Here is an 18,579-nt window from a genome sequence, read left to right on the forward strand (position 1 = left end):
ATGTCCCCTTCTTTCGAATTTCTAGAATGGCTTTCGGCTCCTATGCAAATAAGGAAGCTGAGGCAGCAGGGTGGTGGGTGGCGGTGGCTGGCGGGACCTGGGCAGGCGGCGAGGCCCGAGCCCCAGGGTCCCTGTGCCCCTACCTTGCCGGCCTTGTCCTTGCCGCCGCTGCTGGTGGAGCTGAGGGACCGCGTGCGCTGCTCCTTCAGCTCCTCCACCTCGGACTTCAGGTGCTCGATGTGCACGAGGTAGGCCTGCTCCTGGGCCTCCCGCGTGCTCAGCTTCAGCTCCAGGGCCTTCTTCTCCTTCTCCAGGAGGTACAGCTGGGCCTTCAACTCCGCCATCTCCTCCTGCGGAGCACAGAGCGCACGAGGCGCCCACAGGGTGAGAGCAGGGCTGGGCGGGGGAAGGGGGTCTGTAGCTACCACCCACAGCCCGGAGGGAGGGATCACTAGGCAGCTGGGGAGAACACGACCCTGAGGAGACTAGATGGCCGTCTTCGCACATCTTAAAGGACGGACTCGTGCACCAAACCATGCGCTTGTCACCAGGCACCGGAACTGAGATCAATGGGTAGAAGTTACGGGCAAGCAGACCTTGGCTCACTATAAGGAAAACCTCTCTAACAACTGGAATACCCCACGCCCACGTCCCCAGTGGTCACATCAGCCAAGACAGAAACCAGTTTTCTGGCAGGCAGAGGCCAACCTTCATCAAAGAGGTTGTAAAAGGGTCATTCATATTAGGCTGGGTCTGATTAGGTCCCTTCCAATTCCCATTTCCTTTTCCATTTTCCATAGCACCAATCCACATATGTAATCACCCCTGATGGCAGTCTGGGGCCCTGAGCTGTGCCAGGCAGCTGGGAAGCGTGCAGAGCAATGATACTGCCCCCAGCTCTTCTCTACTTTAGGCCCCAAACGAAATGAATCGAAACAGAGCCCTTCCCGGGTGACTACTCCTCAGGTAACTTCTTCAAGTATCTTAAAGAAGCCAAATCAGAGTTTGCTATGGAGAGAAAGAAGTGACTCCCAAATGGGACCGTGCTGTACTGGGACCAGAGCCGGGCAACAGTGGTAATCACCAGCATTTATTGAGCATGCAACACTGTCTTAAATGTTTACACTAAGTACCTCACTTAATCCTCCCAACCTGAGGTAGGTATTATGAGTATTTCCATTCATGGAAGGGAAACTGAGGCATGCAGAGGGAAATCCACCAGCTCAGCCCACAATTACTGGGTAAACTGTGGAGCCCGAGTTTGAACCCAGGACGTCTGGCTCAGAGCCCAGGTAACCACTAAGCTATACTCCCCCTCCCCTGCCCCGCTTTCAAGGTGAGCCCACGCACGACTCTTGTCCCTCACCTCTGCTGGACGGCAAGTCCACCACCCCATGTCCACCCGGTCTGTCTCCCCAGCTATCTTTATCATCTTACTTCATAACACTGAGGCACTGCCTTGAGAGGGATTCACCAAGGTCACCCCGAAGTGACCCTCCTCTGAGGTGACAAGCCACAGGCCTGCTGTGCTCTCCTGGGTAAGCCAGACCTGGAGAGTAGATGTTCTCACCTCCAACATGGGGAAACACCTAGAGGGTACCCACCACGGCCAGTCATACTCAGGGCTGGGGGCGTTAGCCATGGAGAAGGCCATGTGCCGAGCCGAGCGACCACTGAAAAGAAGACGCCAAACCTTTCCTAACAATGACATAGAACCAGGATGAAAGGTGTTTCCATACACTGAATCTTCTCATCTTTTGCCATCAGGAGCCGGATTCTGAAGGTTCTGACAGCACTGCATCCTGAGCTAACGTGGACAGTCATACCCAGAACAACCATACAGACACAAGCTTGAAAGAAGTAAAGATGAATCCATGGGTGCCAGAAACAAAGCAGGCACTCCACCCAAGAGGAAAGGCAAGGTGGCCACAGCGCCAGCCACCTGAGGCATCAGGCAGGCAGGGAGGCCCCAGGCCCTGGGCTTTTAGCACCTATGCAAGGGCAGGGCAGACAGCCAGGACTGAGACCACCCCCCCCCACCACAGGAGCCAGGACTCTCCAAGTGCCGCCTCGAGAGGAGACGAGAAGACTTCCTCCCTGTGGCGAGGATGTGGCGAGGAAACGTGTCATCACTCAGGCTTTGGGTGGGAGAAGAAAGAAGAGCCTCTTCTGAGGAATCACGTAGGCATGAGGCATGTGTAGATATGCTACAGGAATCCTCAGCCAAAAATATGGCAAAAAGTAGCCCTAAACCTCTGAAACCCACGGGCCCCAACAGATCTAAGGACACAACCATTTACAGGGACATCTCCACCCAGGACCCGCGGGACCCCACGGAAGACACAACCTCCACCAAGGAGGAGCTGGCACCCACGTTCTCCCCCCAACACACACACACACGAAGAGAAAACAGAAGTGAGTCACGGTGAGGTAGAATCGGCACTTAAAGAACCAGAAGTCACAAGGGAGAAGACAGAAAATAAATATTTAAAGCAATTAAAGAGGAAGAGGAAGAGGAGTCACAATGAAAGGATAGGATGTTCAAAAAAGAAGAGTGGTTTTGAGAAGGAGCCAAGTCAATCATCTAGAAATCAAAAGCTGTTTACTGAAGACCAAGTACAAGAAGTGAAAAAAGCCAGGAAACTCGAGTCTCTCAGCAGTTGTAGCCTAGAACCAAATGGTGAAATCCGACAAAATCTGCAGCAATGGATTTGGTGTGGGCAAGCACACATCCTTGAACATACCGTTAGGGACATACAGGGAAGGGAGGTGACTCTGATGTTTTTCTGCAAAAACTCCTAGTGAGGGAACCCAATGGCTGCCCCTGGGTCACGATATGATGGGTTATTTCTCTTCCAGCTTTCTATAATTCCTATTTTTTTGGAAAATTTCTCTGATGTGTATACATTTTATTTGCAAGTAGCAAAGGGAATATTAGAGCTTTTATTTCACCAAAAATCTCTCTCCTGGCCAAAATAACACTGAATTTGTCGCACAACATATTGGCCTGAATATAAAAGAAATCTGGAGTCTTTGGCCAAAGGAAACATGATGTTTGGAAGAAGTAATGGAAAGGCAGCTTCACAGTTCATGCCACAGGGTGCAAAGGCCCACAGAGAGGGGAAAAGGTACTGCGGTTATGGACACAATGCCCGGCTCCTGGGCAGTGAGAGGGGACATCAGCCAACGTCGCATGAGGATTCCCTAGCAGGAGTCAAGTGAGGGTCTGAGCTGAGACGGTGAGGCCAATATCTGACCTGAATCTGCTGCCACGGCCCAAAGTCCTCCCAGGCTTCACCCAGAGTCCAGCTCGAGCAGCCACCGAAGGCAGGGACGTGCTGAGCAAGTCACCCCGGAGGGTGACAGGGGTGAGGGTTACCGATGTTCCACACAACACCAAAGGGACAAGGGGGTCAGGAAACCAGGGCTCTTGTCCGAATGCCGCAACTGGCCTCGCCCTGTTCTCCCCGCCTCACCTTAACGTCAGCATCAACCCGGGAAGCACCTGCAAGCATTCTGGAGACCAGGGCTCTTTTCACGCGGACAGAGGCTGCTCCCCACCTGCCCTGCAGAGGTCTCTCCTGGCTTCTCTTGGAGACAAGGTGTTCCATTCTGGCCTGGGACCCCCTGAGGTTTCTCCAGTGCTCAGCTCACCTCTCTAGGAACACATCCAGCTCAAGTGACCCCCAGACGTACTGAAACCATCCCTGTCTACACATGAGGCCCTGCCTGTCCTCCAGGGGAGAGGCGGCTGACCACAGATGGGCTGACCACTTCCGAGAGGCCTTTTCATATTTCCTCCTGGTGACAGAGGAGTGAACGGGACCCGGGCCTGAGAAGAGCCCCCCATGCGGATACCTTCATGGCCATCAGCTCCTGCATCAGCACCGCGTTTTCGAGGTCTAGCCGCTGGCTGTCTCCCCGGGGCTTGACGTCGTAGCTGAGAGGATCGATGTGGATGCTTTCCAGCTCCAGCATGGTCAGCTTGACGGCGGCCCTGTCATTCCTGAGCTGCTGGATGTAATCCTTCAGCCTCTGCTCGTCTTCCTTAGTAAACTCCGTGTCGCAGCTACTGGCTGTGGAGCTGGTTGTGCTGAGAAGACAAAGAAAACCCATCGCACTTCCAGTCGCTGCCAACAGGTCTTTTTTCCCTCATTCTTCTCCACATCCTCCCCTCTCCAACAGTATTTAGATGGTAATCCAAAAACAACAACAAAGAAAGCATTCTTCATGGCACAGTAAATTGATACCACCTTTTGGGAGAGAAATGAGTATGAAGAATATCAGAAAATGTTTACACCCTTTAAGACAAGGTGTGGACCCTAGAAGTGAAGTCTAAGGAAATGATTCCATAGAAGTAACAAGATACATATGTACAAAGACGTTTCACGGAATGCAAAGTTTAGTGAATTACAGTACATATCAAAAAGAAGGACATGATGTGGACATTACAGGAATAATTATGGCAATGGTGGAGAGAGTTTGAGTGAGGAAATAGGATGAAAAATATTTCATAAAAATAGGTGTATATATGCATAGGACTTAAAAAAAGGGATATGTTAAGGGAACAAAGCAAGGTGAAGAACAAAATACCTATGGCATGACCTACAGATTGTTTGTGTGTGTGTGTGTGTGTGTACACATATGCATTGTGCACACACACATCCCAGACTGCTGACAGCAGTCCCCTGGGGGTGGCAGCTGGAAGGAGTGGTAGTGATGGGGGACCCTCTGTGTGTGTAATATTGCCACAACTTTAGAAAGCAGGGTGCCCCCGGGCCTCCAGAGCTGTTCCTCTGTATCATGGCTGAGTATAAAGTCCACCACAGGGACTCAGGCTGGTCCAAGGGGCCCCTGGCCACCCATGCTGAATGGTGACCAAGCAGGGGCTGGCAGTTCTGAGGAGCACCTAGGGCTGAACCCCGGGAATGTGGTGGTCCATGGAAGTTTCTGTGGGTTCCAGAGTACCATGGAAGGGTGAGAACCACAGGAAAACTGAGGCTTGGTGCTCAAGACGGTTGTAGGCTGTCCCCACTGGCTCAGAATGAAGCCCACTGTACCCAGTTCTCAAGCACTTGAGGCCAGCATGCACCTACGGCAGTTTCTCTGGACCCACCTACACTTGACGTAGCCCTCATGGAACTGGCTTTGGAAAGATGGCAGAAAAACAAGCAGGGGCCCATTTAACTTTCATCACAATAGTGCAGGTCGGCATTATCATCTCTGACGTTACAGATTTGGAAATGGAGGTTCTGCGTCATTAAGTAGCTTGCCTGGTCATGAGGATGGAAACTGGTGCAGCTCCACTTGGGCTGCAGTCTCCCCATTCCACAGCCCTGTCTCCCCAAGATTCCTGTTGTTGGAAGCTGTGCCAGGAGCAGGGACTGGTATCCATAGGCTGTTGGCTGCCCTGAGGCCAGGCCTGCCCTCCTCAGCTCACACTGGAACAGGGGTAACAGGCCAAAACCCCAACACAGCAGATGTATCTCCTCCCCATAACCTCGATGTGACCAAGGGCCATTCCACTCTTGTACGTGACACATTATCAAGAAGTCGAGGCTTCCGGGAATAGAAGGGTGACAAGAGATGGTAGGCCATGCACACAAGGAAGAGAACTTCCTAGGGCCTGGGGTGGTCTTCAGGTCAGAGAACCCCTGCCAGGACTGGAAGCTCCCAAGCACCACAGACTCTCTGCGGCCCCTTACCATCCTTCACCCCCAACCCCCATCAGGACAGGTGGGATGTTCCTTAGAGATGAAGGGAGCAAGATCAGTCTGACCAACACACAACAAACACCTTTTCAGAGGTTGTGATGGCTAGTTACACGTGCCAGCTGGGCTAGGCTATGGTGCCTAGCTGCTTGGCCAAACACCCCTCTTAGATGTTGCTGTAAAGGTATTTTTCACATGTGATTGACATTTAAATCAGTAGACTCAGTAAAGCAGATTACCCTCCACAGTGTAGGTGGGTCTCATCCAATGAGTTGGGGCCTTAAAAGAAGAGATGGAAATCCCCTAAGGAAGAAGAAATTCTGCCTCCAGACTGCCTTTGAATTCAAGACTGCAACATCACCCCTTCTTGGGGTCTCCAGCCTGCCTTCCCTGTAGATTTAGGACTTGCCAGCCCCCATAATCAAATGAGGTAATTCATTAAAATCAATCAGTCAATCAATCAGCCTCTCCATCCATACACACACACACACACACCTGTTGATTCCGTTTCTCTGGGGAACCTGAATACAGCGGTGCTGCCTTTACCTGGGACCCGAGCATCTTATACACTTTGTAGATTTAGAGGTAGCACGACTCAAACTCTCTGTGCCTAGTTCCTTATCTTTAAAATGAAGGTAAATACAGTACATGCTTCCTAAAGTTGTGGTGAGGATTGAATGAGGTAAACCGAAAGTGTCTGGAATAGTGCCCAGCACACCGTAAGCACTCAGTAAATATAGCCATCATTCATTCATTCAAGAAATATTGGGGGGGCTTCCCTGGTGGCGCAGTGGTTGAGAGTCCGCCTGCCGATGCAGGGGACATGGGTTCGTGCCCTGGTCTGGGAGGATCCCACATGCCGCGGAGCGGCTGGGCCCATGAGCCATGGCCACTGAGCCTGTGCGTCCGGAGCCTGTGCTCCGCAACGGGAGAGGCCACAACAGTGAGAGGCCCGCGTACCACACAAAAAAAAAAAAAAAGAAAAAGAAAAAGAAATATTGGGGTACTTACTGTGGGTCACTTTTCTAGGCCCTAGAAAAATCTCTGCCTTCATGGAACTCATATTCTAACAGGGGAGACAAGTAAAACAGACAGCACATCAGACAGGGAGAAGTACCAGGGAGAAAAATGATGCAGTTATGGGGATCACAAAGAGGGGATGGGGTGATTCTTGCAAATAGAGTTCAAGGAGTAGACATGAAGAAGGTGAGAAAGGGAGCTATGTGGGTATCTGGAGGAACAGGGAGCCAAGCAGAGGACACAGCAAATGCAAAGGCCCTGAGGCAGCAAGGCCGGCTGGCCAGCAAGAATAAGACTGTGGCTGAATGGGGGTCAGCCAGGGGAGAGGGAGGAGAGCTGGTCAGACAGGAGGGTGTGTATGTGGGGGGACAGGGTGCCACGTCACATAGGGTCTCGTAAGGGCTGTGTCTTTTTCTCTAGAATTAGACTTAGAAGCCACTGGAGGGTTTGTAATAGAGGAGTGACGTGATCTGCCTTCCATTTTAACAGGATCCCTCTGGCTGCTGTACTAGGAGAGATGCAGGGAGGCAAGGGCAGAGGCAGGGAGACCTCTTGGGGGCTACCGCAACAAGCTTGGGGGAGACGGTGGAAGCTGAGAAGGCAGGAAGGAGGTTAAAAATTACTCATCATCAATGTTATGTGTTCTCAAGCTGTATTTTAAAAAGGACGAGATGGGACAAGCAGCAATACCCTCCAGCTGGAACACTTCAGGTGCAATTGCATAAAGAAACAAAGCAGCCCAAGAGAAGCATGAAGGAGCAACCGGTACTGCCAGCAGAGGGCGCTGGGGAGCCAGCGGGGGCTTCTGAGGATGACAGCTGCCCAACAAGAGGGATTCATCCTAGGGAGGAAACAGGGTCCCTCCCTCAGGATCTCAGCCTTCTTTGGTAAAGATCTGTTTTGCAAACAGCTTGGTGACAGGCATGCCTTACACAAAACCATTCAACAGGACTCGGAGCTTGCCTTTATGGATTGTCAACACAACGTGGAAGGACAGATGCCTAAGTTTCCACACATGAGTCACAAAATTAGACCGAACTGAAGCGGTGGCCCTGTTCACGGAGCACTGTACGGGGTTGAATGTGGAGATGCGCTCCCAGGCATGATGTGTTTAGATAGCGCGGCTCTGGGAAATAGCAATACTGCTCTTCCAGTGAGTGGGGAGGAGGCTTCAGGTAGGAGATCCTTTCCTGTGAAGCTGGGACCCAACACGAGAGGCTCACTTTACAACTGTAGTCCTTCTTTTCATTAAAAGTCGCTTTGGAAAATTTTAAATATAGAGAAAACGCAGAGCTAAGCCAATACCTGGGTGACCTTTTTGTCATATTTTCTTTGAAATGCTTTTTTAGAAATATAACATACTTGAGCCACCCTTTGATTCCTGTCACTTAAAAAAGAAATTTCACGCAAATCAAAACTACAGTGAGGTACCACCTCATGCTGGTCAGAATGGCCACCATTAAAAAGTCTACAAATAACAAATGCTGGAGAGGGTGTGAAGAAAAGGGAACCCTCCTATGTTGTTGGTGGGAATCTAAGTTGGTATAGCCACTATGGAAAACAGTATGGAGGTTTCTCAAAAAATCAAAAATAGAATTACCATATGATCCAGCAGTCCCACTCCTGGGTATATATCCAGACAAAACTGTAATTCAAAAAGACACATGCATCCCTATGTTCACAGCAGCACTGTTTACAATAGCCAAGACATGGAAACAACCTAAATGTCTATCAAAAGATGAATGGATAAAGATATGGTATCTATATACAATGGAATATTATTCAGCCATAAAAAAGAACGAAATAATGCCAGTTGCAGCAACATGGATGCAACTAGAGATTATCATACTAAGTGAAGGAAGCCAGAAAGAGAAAGACAAATACCATTTGATATCACTTGTATGTGGAATCTAAATTACGGCACAAATGAACCTATCTATGAAACAGAAACAGAACCAGGGACATGGAGAACAGACGGGTAATTGCCAAGGGGGAGGAGATTGGGAGAGGGATGGAGTGGGAGTTTGGGGTTAGCAGATGCAAACTGGTATATATAGAATGGATAAACAACAAGGTGCTACTGTATAGCACAGTAAACCATATTCAATATCCTGTGATAAACCATAATGGAAAAGAATATGAAAAAGAATGTGTATATATGTATAACTGAGTCACTTTGCTGTAGAGCAGTAATTAACACAACACTGTACATCAACTATACTTCAATAAAAAATTTAACAAAAATTTCAAAACTCTAAGGATGGTAGAAGTTAGAGTTCTTTAATTATTCTGCAGGCCCTGAAAGGATAATATGTTGGCATATTTTCCATTTAGCGGGACTGGTGTTCCCCAGTGGTTGTCAAAGAGCAGTCGAGGGGCTGACCACGGCAGCATCCCCTGGGAACTTGTTAGGAATGCATGTTCCCAGGCCCCACTACCCAGACTCACAGAGTCGGGAACTCGGGGGTCAGCGGGTGACCAGCCATCTGTTTTAATGCACTCTCCCACTGATTCGAGGCACAGCCTGGTTTGAGAACAACTGGTCCACCCCACAGGATAACTGGGCATTTGCAAAGTAGCCTGTAAAGTAACGGCACCCCGTCAAAATTCTCTAGGGAGAGCCACTGTGCTCTTGGGCTGACCTGGTGGGTACCAGTGATTTCTGAGCAGGTCTCTGACATCAGGCAGACCTGAGTAAACATTCTTCCTCTGCCAATGCCTAGCGTTATGGCCCAGAGTACATCACCCAACCTTTCTGGGCTGTGACAAAGTGGGGATACTAACAGTTCCCATGTCACCAGGCTATGGAAATGAGACAATGGGTCCTGAGGCCGGCAGCCCACACACAGCACTTGCTCTGGGCGGGGAGGAAGCACAGCTGTGCCACTGGCCCTGAGACACCCAACACCAGGCTCAGGGCCTCCCTCCAGGGATGTCAGCCACCTAGCAGGTCCTGCAGAAAACCATCCGTCTGTGGGGAAAGCAGAGCAGCAAGTGTTGACTGGACTTGCAAACCCCCAGAACTGCCTGGGAGACACCAACATGGGGTGGAGGCGGGCAGAGGCTGCCAGGCTTTGGGTGGTCCTGGAACCCTCTAGGGCCTGGCGCCCGATCCCAGGCCAGGTGAGGAAGGCTTTTGTTTCACCATCCCTGCTGTGGGTATAGTTTTAAGAAAGGAAGAAAAGAAAAAAGGACAAAAGATCTCCCTCCACTGATTTTACCCCTGTGGGAAGCTCAGAACTGTAAAGTGCTTTTCCAGGGGAAAGTTTAATTTCAAGGTAAGCACCTAGCCCCGCTGCCCCTCTCCAGCTTCCCACTCTCCCTTCCAGGACACCAGCGGGGAACAGATCAGGCGAGGTTAATTACAATTCTGCTTTGTGCTCTTAATGGTCTACCGCGGAATATGATTATGACAATGGTAAGAGGAGGGGAAGCCGCGGCCTTTACTCCGGCCTCCTGCAGACAAAGGCGCTGTCGGTCTCCCGAGGGCCTGCCGCCGGCTGCCGGCTGCCGGGCTGGGGTTAAGTCATCCATTAACTCTCCCGGCTCGGAATGCCGGGTGAGCTCAGTTGTCAAGGGGGAATAAATCACTTTCCCAGTGGGCCGAGTTACTCCTCTCCAGGGTGAGAGGGATTGCGGGGAGGGCTGCAGAGGAAGCAAACCCCAGCTGGTCCCAGGATTCTGGGGCCGCACATTTTTATCTTCTCCCCTGGTTTTTCGAGGAGCTGGGCCAGGTTGCGTGGGTTTCTCCTTACCATGATGCTCTCTGCTTGAGCTCCCCTCGGCTGGCTCTGCTCTGCGTCCATTAGTTGCCAGCTGACAGCTGATCTGTTTGCTCACCGCACACGAGCGCACGCCGGCCAGCCTGGGGCAGCCCACCCTCCTGCCTGCCCTGTTCACAGTGGGACGTGGATACAGCAGTTTATTTAAGCAGCCGTCGATTTCAAATGTCCTCTCTTCTGTCCCTCTCCACCATGTCCCAGCCCTGTCCTCAAGACAACTCCCCATCCTGCTTTTAGAAGAAAAATCCTTTTTTTTTTTTTTTTTTTTCCAGCTTCCTCATCTTGTCTCGGCAGAAAGAGAAAAGAACATGTTTCTTTTGCCTTGAAAACAGAGGTGGATATTTCCTGAAGTCTTTATCAATGTCTTACCTGGCCCCAGTTAGGATCTCATTTACACCAAGGAGGAGCTCATTTTCAGAAGGAAAGTGCCACCAGGGGGCCTTCTGTTGTCGAGCATTTTAAATTTATTTGAAGGAGGGGGTCAGGCCAGTGACATTCGACCCCACTCCTCTAAGCAGAAGCTTGGGCCTTGTCAACTGCCTGAATTTTGCAGTGTTGTGCTGGGTATCCCCCCATGCCCCCCTACCTCTTTTTTTCTGACAATTCTTTGTCACATAGGACTAAAAGTCCTCAACACAATCCAAACCTCTTAGGTCTGAATGCTCTCAAAGGATGATCAGAATTCTCAAGGAGCAGTTTGGGGAGGAAAAATTATCTAAAAAAATACAGTTGAGGGCTTCCCTGGTGGCGCACTGGTTGAGAGTCCACCTGCTGATGCAGGGGACGCGGGTTTGTGCCCCGGTCCGGGAAGATCCCACGTGCCGCGGAGCAGCTGGGCCCGTGAGCCATGGCCGCTGAGCCTGCGCGTCCGGAGCCTGTGCTCCGCAACGGGAGAGGCCACAACAGTGAGAGGCCTGCGTACCGCAAAAAAAAAAAAAAAAATACAGTTGACTCTTGAACACCATGAGCTTGAAGTGTGCAGGTCACTTATACGCAGGTTTTTAAAATAAATACAGTACTATGTTTATGATGGGGGCCGGGGGAGTCCATGGTGGGTCCTGGAACGAATACCCCGGTGGATACCCAGGGGATGACTACATGGGTAGGGGAAATCTTCTGCCAGATAACTGAAGTCCTCAAAAACTGCCTGGTTCCAGAAACTCAGCTGACAGTGGAAGGTAAAATGAGAGACACATTTAGGGGACGGATTCTATTCCTGCAGGTCTTTATATGGTGCCGTTACGATGGGGTTGGAAACCAGGCATCTCTAAAACAAATATTCAACTGCTCCTGATTTGGCTGCTGATAACACACCAAGATAGACACCATCTAGACCTGACACCTATACTGCTGCTAACAATTTCTCTGACATTAAAAACATTAAACATTTTACAGTCGGCACTCCCTATCTAAGAATTCTGCATCTGCGGATTCAACCAACTGCGGGTGGAAAATCTTTGGGGGAAAAAAAAATCCAGAAAGTTCCAAAGAGCAAAATTTGAATTTGCTATGTGCTGGCAACTATTTACATAGCATTTACATTTTATTTACAACTATTTACATAGCATTTACATTACATTAGGTATTTTAAGTAACCTACAGATGATTTAAAATATATGAGAGGATGTTTATAGGTTCTAATGCAAATATTACAATGTTTTATATAAGGGACTTGAGCATCCTCAGATTTTGGTATCCACAGGAATCCTAGAACCAGTCCCCCAAGGATACTGAGGGGTGACTGTAAATGATTTTCAACATCACTAATAATTAAGAGGCACAGAGTAAAATATTAAGGGCATTTTTTTGCCTAGAGATTGGCCAAATTAAAAAAATGTATACTACCCAGTTTCAGCAAGGGTGTGGAGGAAGAGGTCCTCACACACTGGCTGGATCATGTATGGAAGGGCTATTTGACATTTGAAACAATAGTCATTTTTGAGTCAGCACATTCTGCTTCTCAGAATTGGTCCCACAGAAACTGCACGAGGTGGGTAGGTATAAGGACAAGGATGGTGACTGCAGCAGTGTTTTAATAGTAAAAAACTGGATACAAACATCCAAACAAGAGGAAGCTGTCTAAATACATGACGAACTGCCATCCAATGGAAGACTGGGCACTACTGAAAAGAACGACACACATGGCAAGATGCCTGAAAATATAATAATAAGGGGAAAAAGCAAGTTTCGAGAGAGTCCACCTTAACAGGGTCCTTACTGGGTTAAAATGAGATGGAGTCACATTTTTAAAGATGCCATGTGTTGGTCTGCTGACGACACACCCTCCGCCTTCTTCTGGGACCTACCCATTCTCTCTGCCCACGTGGCTCCTGCAAGAACTGTCATGGCCACGGATGACTGGGTAGGCACTTGAGCCCAGCTGGGCGAGATGTTCCTTCCCAGGATTTTCTTACTTGACACCAGAGAAACCAGTCAGCCTGGTATACTAAAGCAGGTGGTGTGCTGGTTTTCTGTCATCTGGGGAGCAGCCTGCAGCAGGGAAGAGGTGAAAGCCATGTGCGGAGTCCGGACTGGCCAGGTGTGGTCTGGCCCGGCTGTGCTCAGGTGGCCGGCTCTCCTCTCCCCAGGTACGTGGCTCCTCTGTGGGAGACCTGATATCCTTCCACCAAGACCCCCTTTTAAGCTATTTGAGTATGTTTCTGTCATTGGCAACCAAAGGTCTAGGTCATAAAAAATGGACACTTAAATCTGTGAGGATACGCTCCAAACTGTGTGCAGTGTCCTTTCCAGGGATGGTCCTAGCATGGAGAATTTTATCTCATGCTTGGATTTTAACTGTTCAGTTTATTTTTACAATGAGCATATAATTCTTTTGAGATCAGCAAGTTAGGTCTTAAAAAAAGAAAAGCAAAAGCATTTCAGGTCTCTAGTTCCCATAGAATCTAAATGATAAGTGACAAGGACACTTTTGCAGGAGTCCTGAGCACCATGCTGTCATGTGCAGGACTGTGTCTGAGCTGGGCTTCAGAATTTACCAGCACTTCTAGCATTAATCCCAAGGACTTTGGATGGACTCTCCTGGTACTTGGATGGGGAAAGCACCTCTGCTTTTCAGAGGGAAGTAAAGACGCCTATTACGACAGGCAGACCTAGTCTGACTCTCATGCCCGGAAGCTTGCTGGTGGTGGGGCACAGGCCAGTCCTAACTGGATGGCTGTTTCAATCCCATTTACCCTTTCAATGGACGTGATTCCACTGTCCTCAGCCTTTCTTTCCGTCCCAGTGAAAGTTCATCTTAATCAAGACCGACTTAGAGGGTGAGGGCTGGGAGCTCCACCACTCTCCATTCCAATTTGGGGATTACGCCCCAGTGTGAGTGGTCAGCCAGGTGGGACCCCGGCTCCCTGGATGTTCCCAGAGCTCACTGCAAGGCTGCAATCACCAGTCTCACAAGCCTCAACCCAATCCACACCTGATGGCAGGACAAAAGGGACTCCAGCCTCCATGAGGACAGACTTGCTGTGGCTTATTCTATCTTGGCACCTTGTCCTTTCATAGATTTAGATTGATGATTGTGCTTCCACCCAGTGAGCTGAAATTGTGATGCCTGACCAAAAGGGTGGGCTTGACTAAGAATTCCTATTCCCACTTCTCATCAATTTAGTCCATTTGCCTCTCTGTTGTGATACATTGATAAAGCTATCCAGGCAACCCACGTTACCTAGTTACTCTGTCCATTAAGATAATTACACTTTCTGATGCGGTGGCCATGGCTGTATTTTTGCAAAACATGAAATGTTTCAAAACTGAAACAGCAGCATCCCTGGGCTCGACTACAGAGTCAACTGATGGGCTGCCTACCATTTTCATTCTCCTTGCTGGTAACTGCCCCTCAGCTGCTCCCTTCTGAAACCATGACCTTGCTGTTACCGGGGGCTGCCCTGTGCTGCCAGAAAGGTGTCTGGAGGCCTGGTACTCAGCATTCCCTTCCTGAGACCTGGAGGAACAGCTGGCTGACTCTCTGATTAGAATTCTGCCAACTGGCTACAGTGGGAGGAGGGGAGGCGAGTGATGGAGCCACATAAAGCTCCAACTCAGAAAGCCTCTTGTCTTTCTTTCTTCCATAATCTTGACATGTGGGAATGGCTGAGTGGAATGGCAAGATTTACAAACAAAATTAATTATTATAATTATGAAAGCATCTGGTGGTCTGGGACTTTTTTTCTGAGCCACACTGAACATAAGCAGTCTGGCTGTATCAGGTCCCAAGAATGTGTGTTGCCACATGAATGCCTGTAACCCCCTCTCTGAGCTGCTCTGATTTGGGTGGGAGTGTGAAAGGGAATTTTTAAGGAGAATTGAGTAAAATCTGAGCTAAAGGTCTCTGTACTTTGATGCAAAGATCCACTGAAGACTGAATTTAGTTCAAGAGCCCTTCTTCAGTGAGGTCATCCTTGCAAACTGAAACTATGTTCTGAGTTTATGTCAACCTACAGAAGTACATTACCTAAAATTAAGCTTCTCTAAGAAGGCTGTCTCAAAAACCAAGGCTCATCCATACATTAAAATATTTCTAAGAAATATTCACAATCAGGGTCTCCACTGAATAGCTGGTGAGAAAACATTCCCACTCCTGACTGGCTCTAAATTTGTCTCTGATTTAGATTAAAACAACAAAATTATTTTGCAGGTGGGGAGGGATGAGCAAAAGATCTGTAACACACCCCTTATAAGCCACTGAAATGGTACACAATTCCTGTCAACCCAATTCTTGTGTTCACTAATGCAACAGAACAGTATCATTGACAACATGAGAACTACATTTTTATGCTAAATGAAGGTAGAAATTATACACATTGGGAAAAGTCATTAAGAAGAGCATCTGCTTTCTGTGTTTAAACAGAAGAATCTGGTTTTAAGAAAAAAATAAATGATAATCTGTGCTTCCCCAAATAAGACAATTGTTGCTGCAGTCCAGAGGAAATAAGTCCCTTGTGTTTGTGGGCACCTGACCAAGTACATTACTGGGAATGTCCCCTTTCCTGAGGCACCAGGTCCAGGACAGTTAAATCTGCACTTAGGCAGATGGCTGGGTCCTACCAGTGGGAAAGACAGATGGGACCATTAAGTTTCTCTCAGGTACCGAAAAAACATCAGTATCTCTCCTTTTGCTCTTAAGATTGAATCCACCCTTATGTGGCTTTGGTCACTTGACCTTCAAGCAGACACTTTTTTTTTTTTTTTTTAAATCATGAGATCCAACCTGGCCTAGTGAAAAGAATAATATGCTTGGTGCCAAAGTCCTGGGCTCGGGTTCTGATTTCCCTCTTATCTATCAGCCACGTGACCTTATTTAGGCAAGTCACTCTCTCACCTCTGAGCCTAGGTTTTCTCACCTGTACAAATGGGGTAAGTTACCCTTCCTGTCTTTTGTGATTTGGTTACCACATGACAATCTCTAAAAAGTACTTTCTAGACAGAACTGGGATATAAAGGGAAGGCATTCTATTTGCAGCAACAGGGATGGACCTAGAGATTCTCACACTAAGTGAAGTCAGACAGAGAAAGACAAATATATGATATCACTAATATGTGGAATCTAAAATATGATACAAATGAATTTATTTATGAAACAGAAATAGACTCATAGACATAGAAAACAAACTTATGCTTATCAAAGGGGAAAGGGAGTGGGCTGGGGTAAGTTAGGAGTTTGGGATTAGCATATACACACTACTATATATAAAATAGATAAATGACAAGGTCCTCCTGTATAGCACAGGGAACTATATTCAGTATCTTGTAATAAACCATAATGGAAAAGAATCTGAAAAACAAATATCCATATATATATATCCATATATATGTATCCATATATCCATATATATATATCCATATATCTATATATCTATATGAATCATTGTGCTGTACACCAGCAACTAACAAAACATTGTAAATCAACTATAATTTTACAGAAAGAAGGAAAAAGGGAAGGCATTCATGTTTTTAGGAGTTTTGGTGGCAAGAAATGAGAAGGTCATTAGAAAAAGTTTCATTCTGACCCTCCACCCCACATCCAATAGAATCCAATGGCTTCCGCCAATTATGCTTAGCAAGGTGTTCACTGCTTTCCTCCCCATCTTTTTCAAGTACCCACTTCAGTTTTCTAGATCCACAGATACTGATCTTGAACCCAGGTTCATGACTAAGTGTCTGCTAAGCACACGCTATGATTATGCATCACTCTACAAGGCCAAGAGGGGAGAAGGGAAGTCTGTTGCCTGAGAGGGGCTTACAAAGGACAGACGCACAAGAGGAAGGGAGAGAATGGAGCCTGGAAATAGGATGCGGTCTGGGTCTTGGGTGCTTAAGGACCATCTGCAGCACATGGGCCTTCTTCACCGCCCCCAATACTTCTTGAAAATCAAGGACTATAACGAAATGGAGGGTAGAACCAAAAGGGGGAAGTGTACCGGACAGAAAGGTAGGTTTGGGTTCTACCTCCTTGAGCAAATCACCCCTTCTCCCTGGGCGGCAGTTCCCACACTGGTGAAGTGAGAAGGCGCTTTCCAGCTCTCCCATTCTGATTCCTGGGAGCAGGATGAAAGCTGGGGTGGGGGTGGGGGGTAGAATTCTGCCCTCCCGCAAGCCTCACAGTCCTTAAGAGCCGGGTCACTGCACGTCAAGCCTAGTGAGCGGACTACCCGTGGGCACGCATCCAGCTCGTGGCAGAAAGGCCGAGAATTACCTGGTGTGGCTGTTAGAAGACAGGCTCTCCCAAGGCTGCACACTGCAGCCGGCCACAGCAAAGGCTCCCCCGCAGCTGCCGTCCAGCTTCATGAGCAGGGCCTTGGCGGCGTTCTCGGCTGTCTTCCGGCAGTCGTGAGCTCGCTTGAGCATCTGAGTGATGTTTTCATCCCCTGACGGGTCTCCTGCGTGGCAGAGAAGCCATGGGTTAATCAGCGCTGGTCTAGAGGAGTGAGTCTGGATAATCAGTAGCCAGTTACTCAGGGTGGAGGTGGCGCAGTAGAGAGGAGTCCAGTGGTGGATGCCAGTGAAGAGATGTGCGTCCCGGGCCTGGCTCTTCACTGAGAAACTACACTGAGGAAGGCATCTTCTCTGATCGGGCCTCCACGGTCCTCCCCGACAGATGAGGGGCTGGCCAGTAGGAGCTCTGTGGTCTGTTTCCAGCTCTAACCTGCTATGATTTTCTAATTCCCCAGGCTCCTGGCTGCTCCCCGCGTCCAGCCCCAAGTCTCCTGCGTGGCCCTTCTCCCCTGCGCTGGTCAGTACTTCCCTGTGAATGAGGCCAGGGAGAAACTGAGGCCAAACGTTGCGATCTCTCCACAAGTCTGCAGCTTTGCTGAAAGCTTCGTGTAGGCACGAGACACAAAACTAATGGTTAAAACGAGACCTTGAGACTGGCTCTGACTGTCCTCTAGGGACGCTATCCCTGACCTTTCTCTCTGAGCTAGGTCATGGCCAGGGGCGAGCTCCCCTGCCTCCAGAGGCCAGGAAACTGGGCTGGAGCAAGACGTCAGGGTCGTGGCCACCACCACAGAGCCAGACAGGGAATTCCCTGCCCAAGACAGTCACTTTCTTGTTGTGTTTTCAAAAACCATGCCGGCCAAATAAGTCATTGGGTTGTTACCTCTGCAGCCCAGACCCATGATCTTCCAAGTATGTATATATGAAATCTTATGCCAAAGCCTAAGATACAGAACTGGTAAATTTGGAACTGGCTGAAGTGGGCAGGGGTGGGGGGCATACACTCAGCTTCTCCACCCTCCACGCCCACCACTGAGGCCCAGAGAAACTCCTCCAGCTTCCCAGGCACAGTTAGAAAAGCACTGGTCTAAATCATCTAGAATGAACGCCTGTGCAGTCAACAAGAAACAAAGAAAAAACCCACAATAACTGATACTGTGGGTAAATGTTACAACTAGTACTTGCTTCCCTGTGCAACTACATGGCACGTTAGGGCAGGCTGACAGGTCAGCAGCCATTGTCAGCAGAATGGAAGAGTTTTTTTTTTTTTTTTACATCTTTATTGGAGTATAATTGCTTTACAATGGTGTGTTAGTTTCTGCTTTATAACAAAGTGA

General features: G+C 48.7%; 1 protein-coding gene across 2 annotated transcripts in view; it reads right to left on the minus strand.

Moving 5' to 3' along the window:
* MCC (MCC regulator of WNT signaling pathway) overlaps nucleotides 1-18,579 on the minus strand; it is a gene marked incomplete at both ends in the record, with an annotated part of 445,755 nt that overhangs the window by 21,306 nt on the left and 405,870 nt on the right. For both annotated transcript variants that reach the window (XM_079702132.1, XM_079702131.1), the window contains 3 exons: nucleotides 144-350; nucleotides 3,859-4,093; nucleotides 17,223-17,406. In XM_079702132.1, coding sequence (XP_079558258.1) covers nucleotides 144-350; nucleotides 3,859-4,093; nucleotides 17,223-17,406 — 626 coding nt within the window. The remainder of the gene's footprint in view (nucleotides 1-143; nucleotides 351-3,858; nucleotides 4,094-17,222; nucleotides 17,407-18,579) is intronic.

The sequence above is a fragment of the Hyperoodon ampullatus genome (assembly GCF_949752795.1).
Source record: "Hyperoodon ampullatus genome assembly, chromosome: 4".
In the NCBI taxonomy this organism is placed as follows: domain Eukaryota; kingdom Metazoa; phylum Chordata; class Mammalia; order Artiodactyla; family Ziphiidae; genus Hyperoodon; species Hyperoodon ampullatus.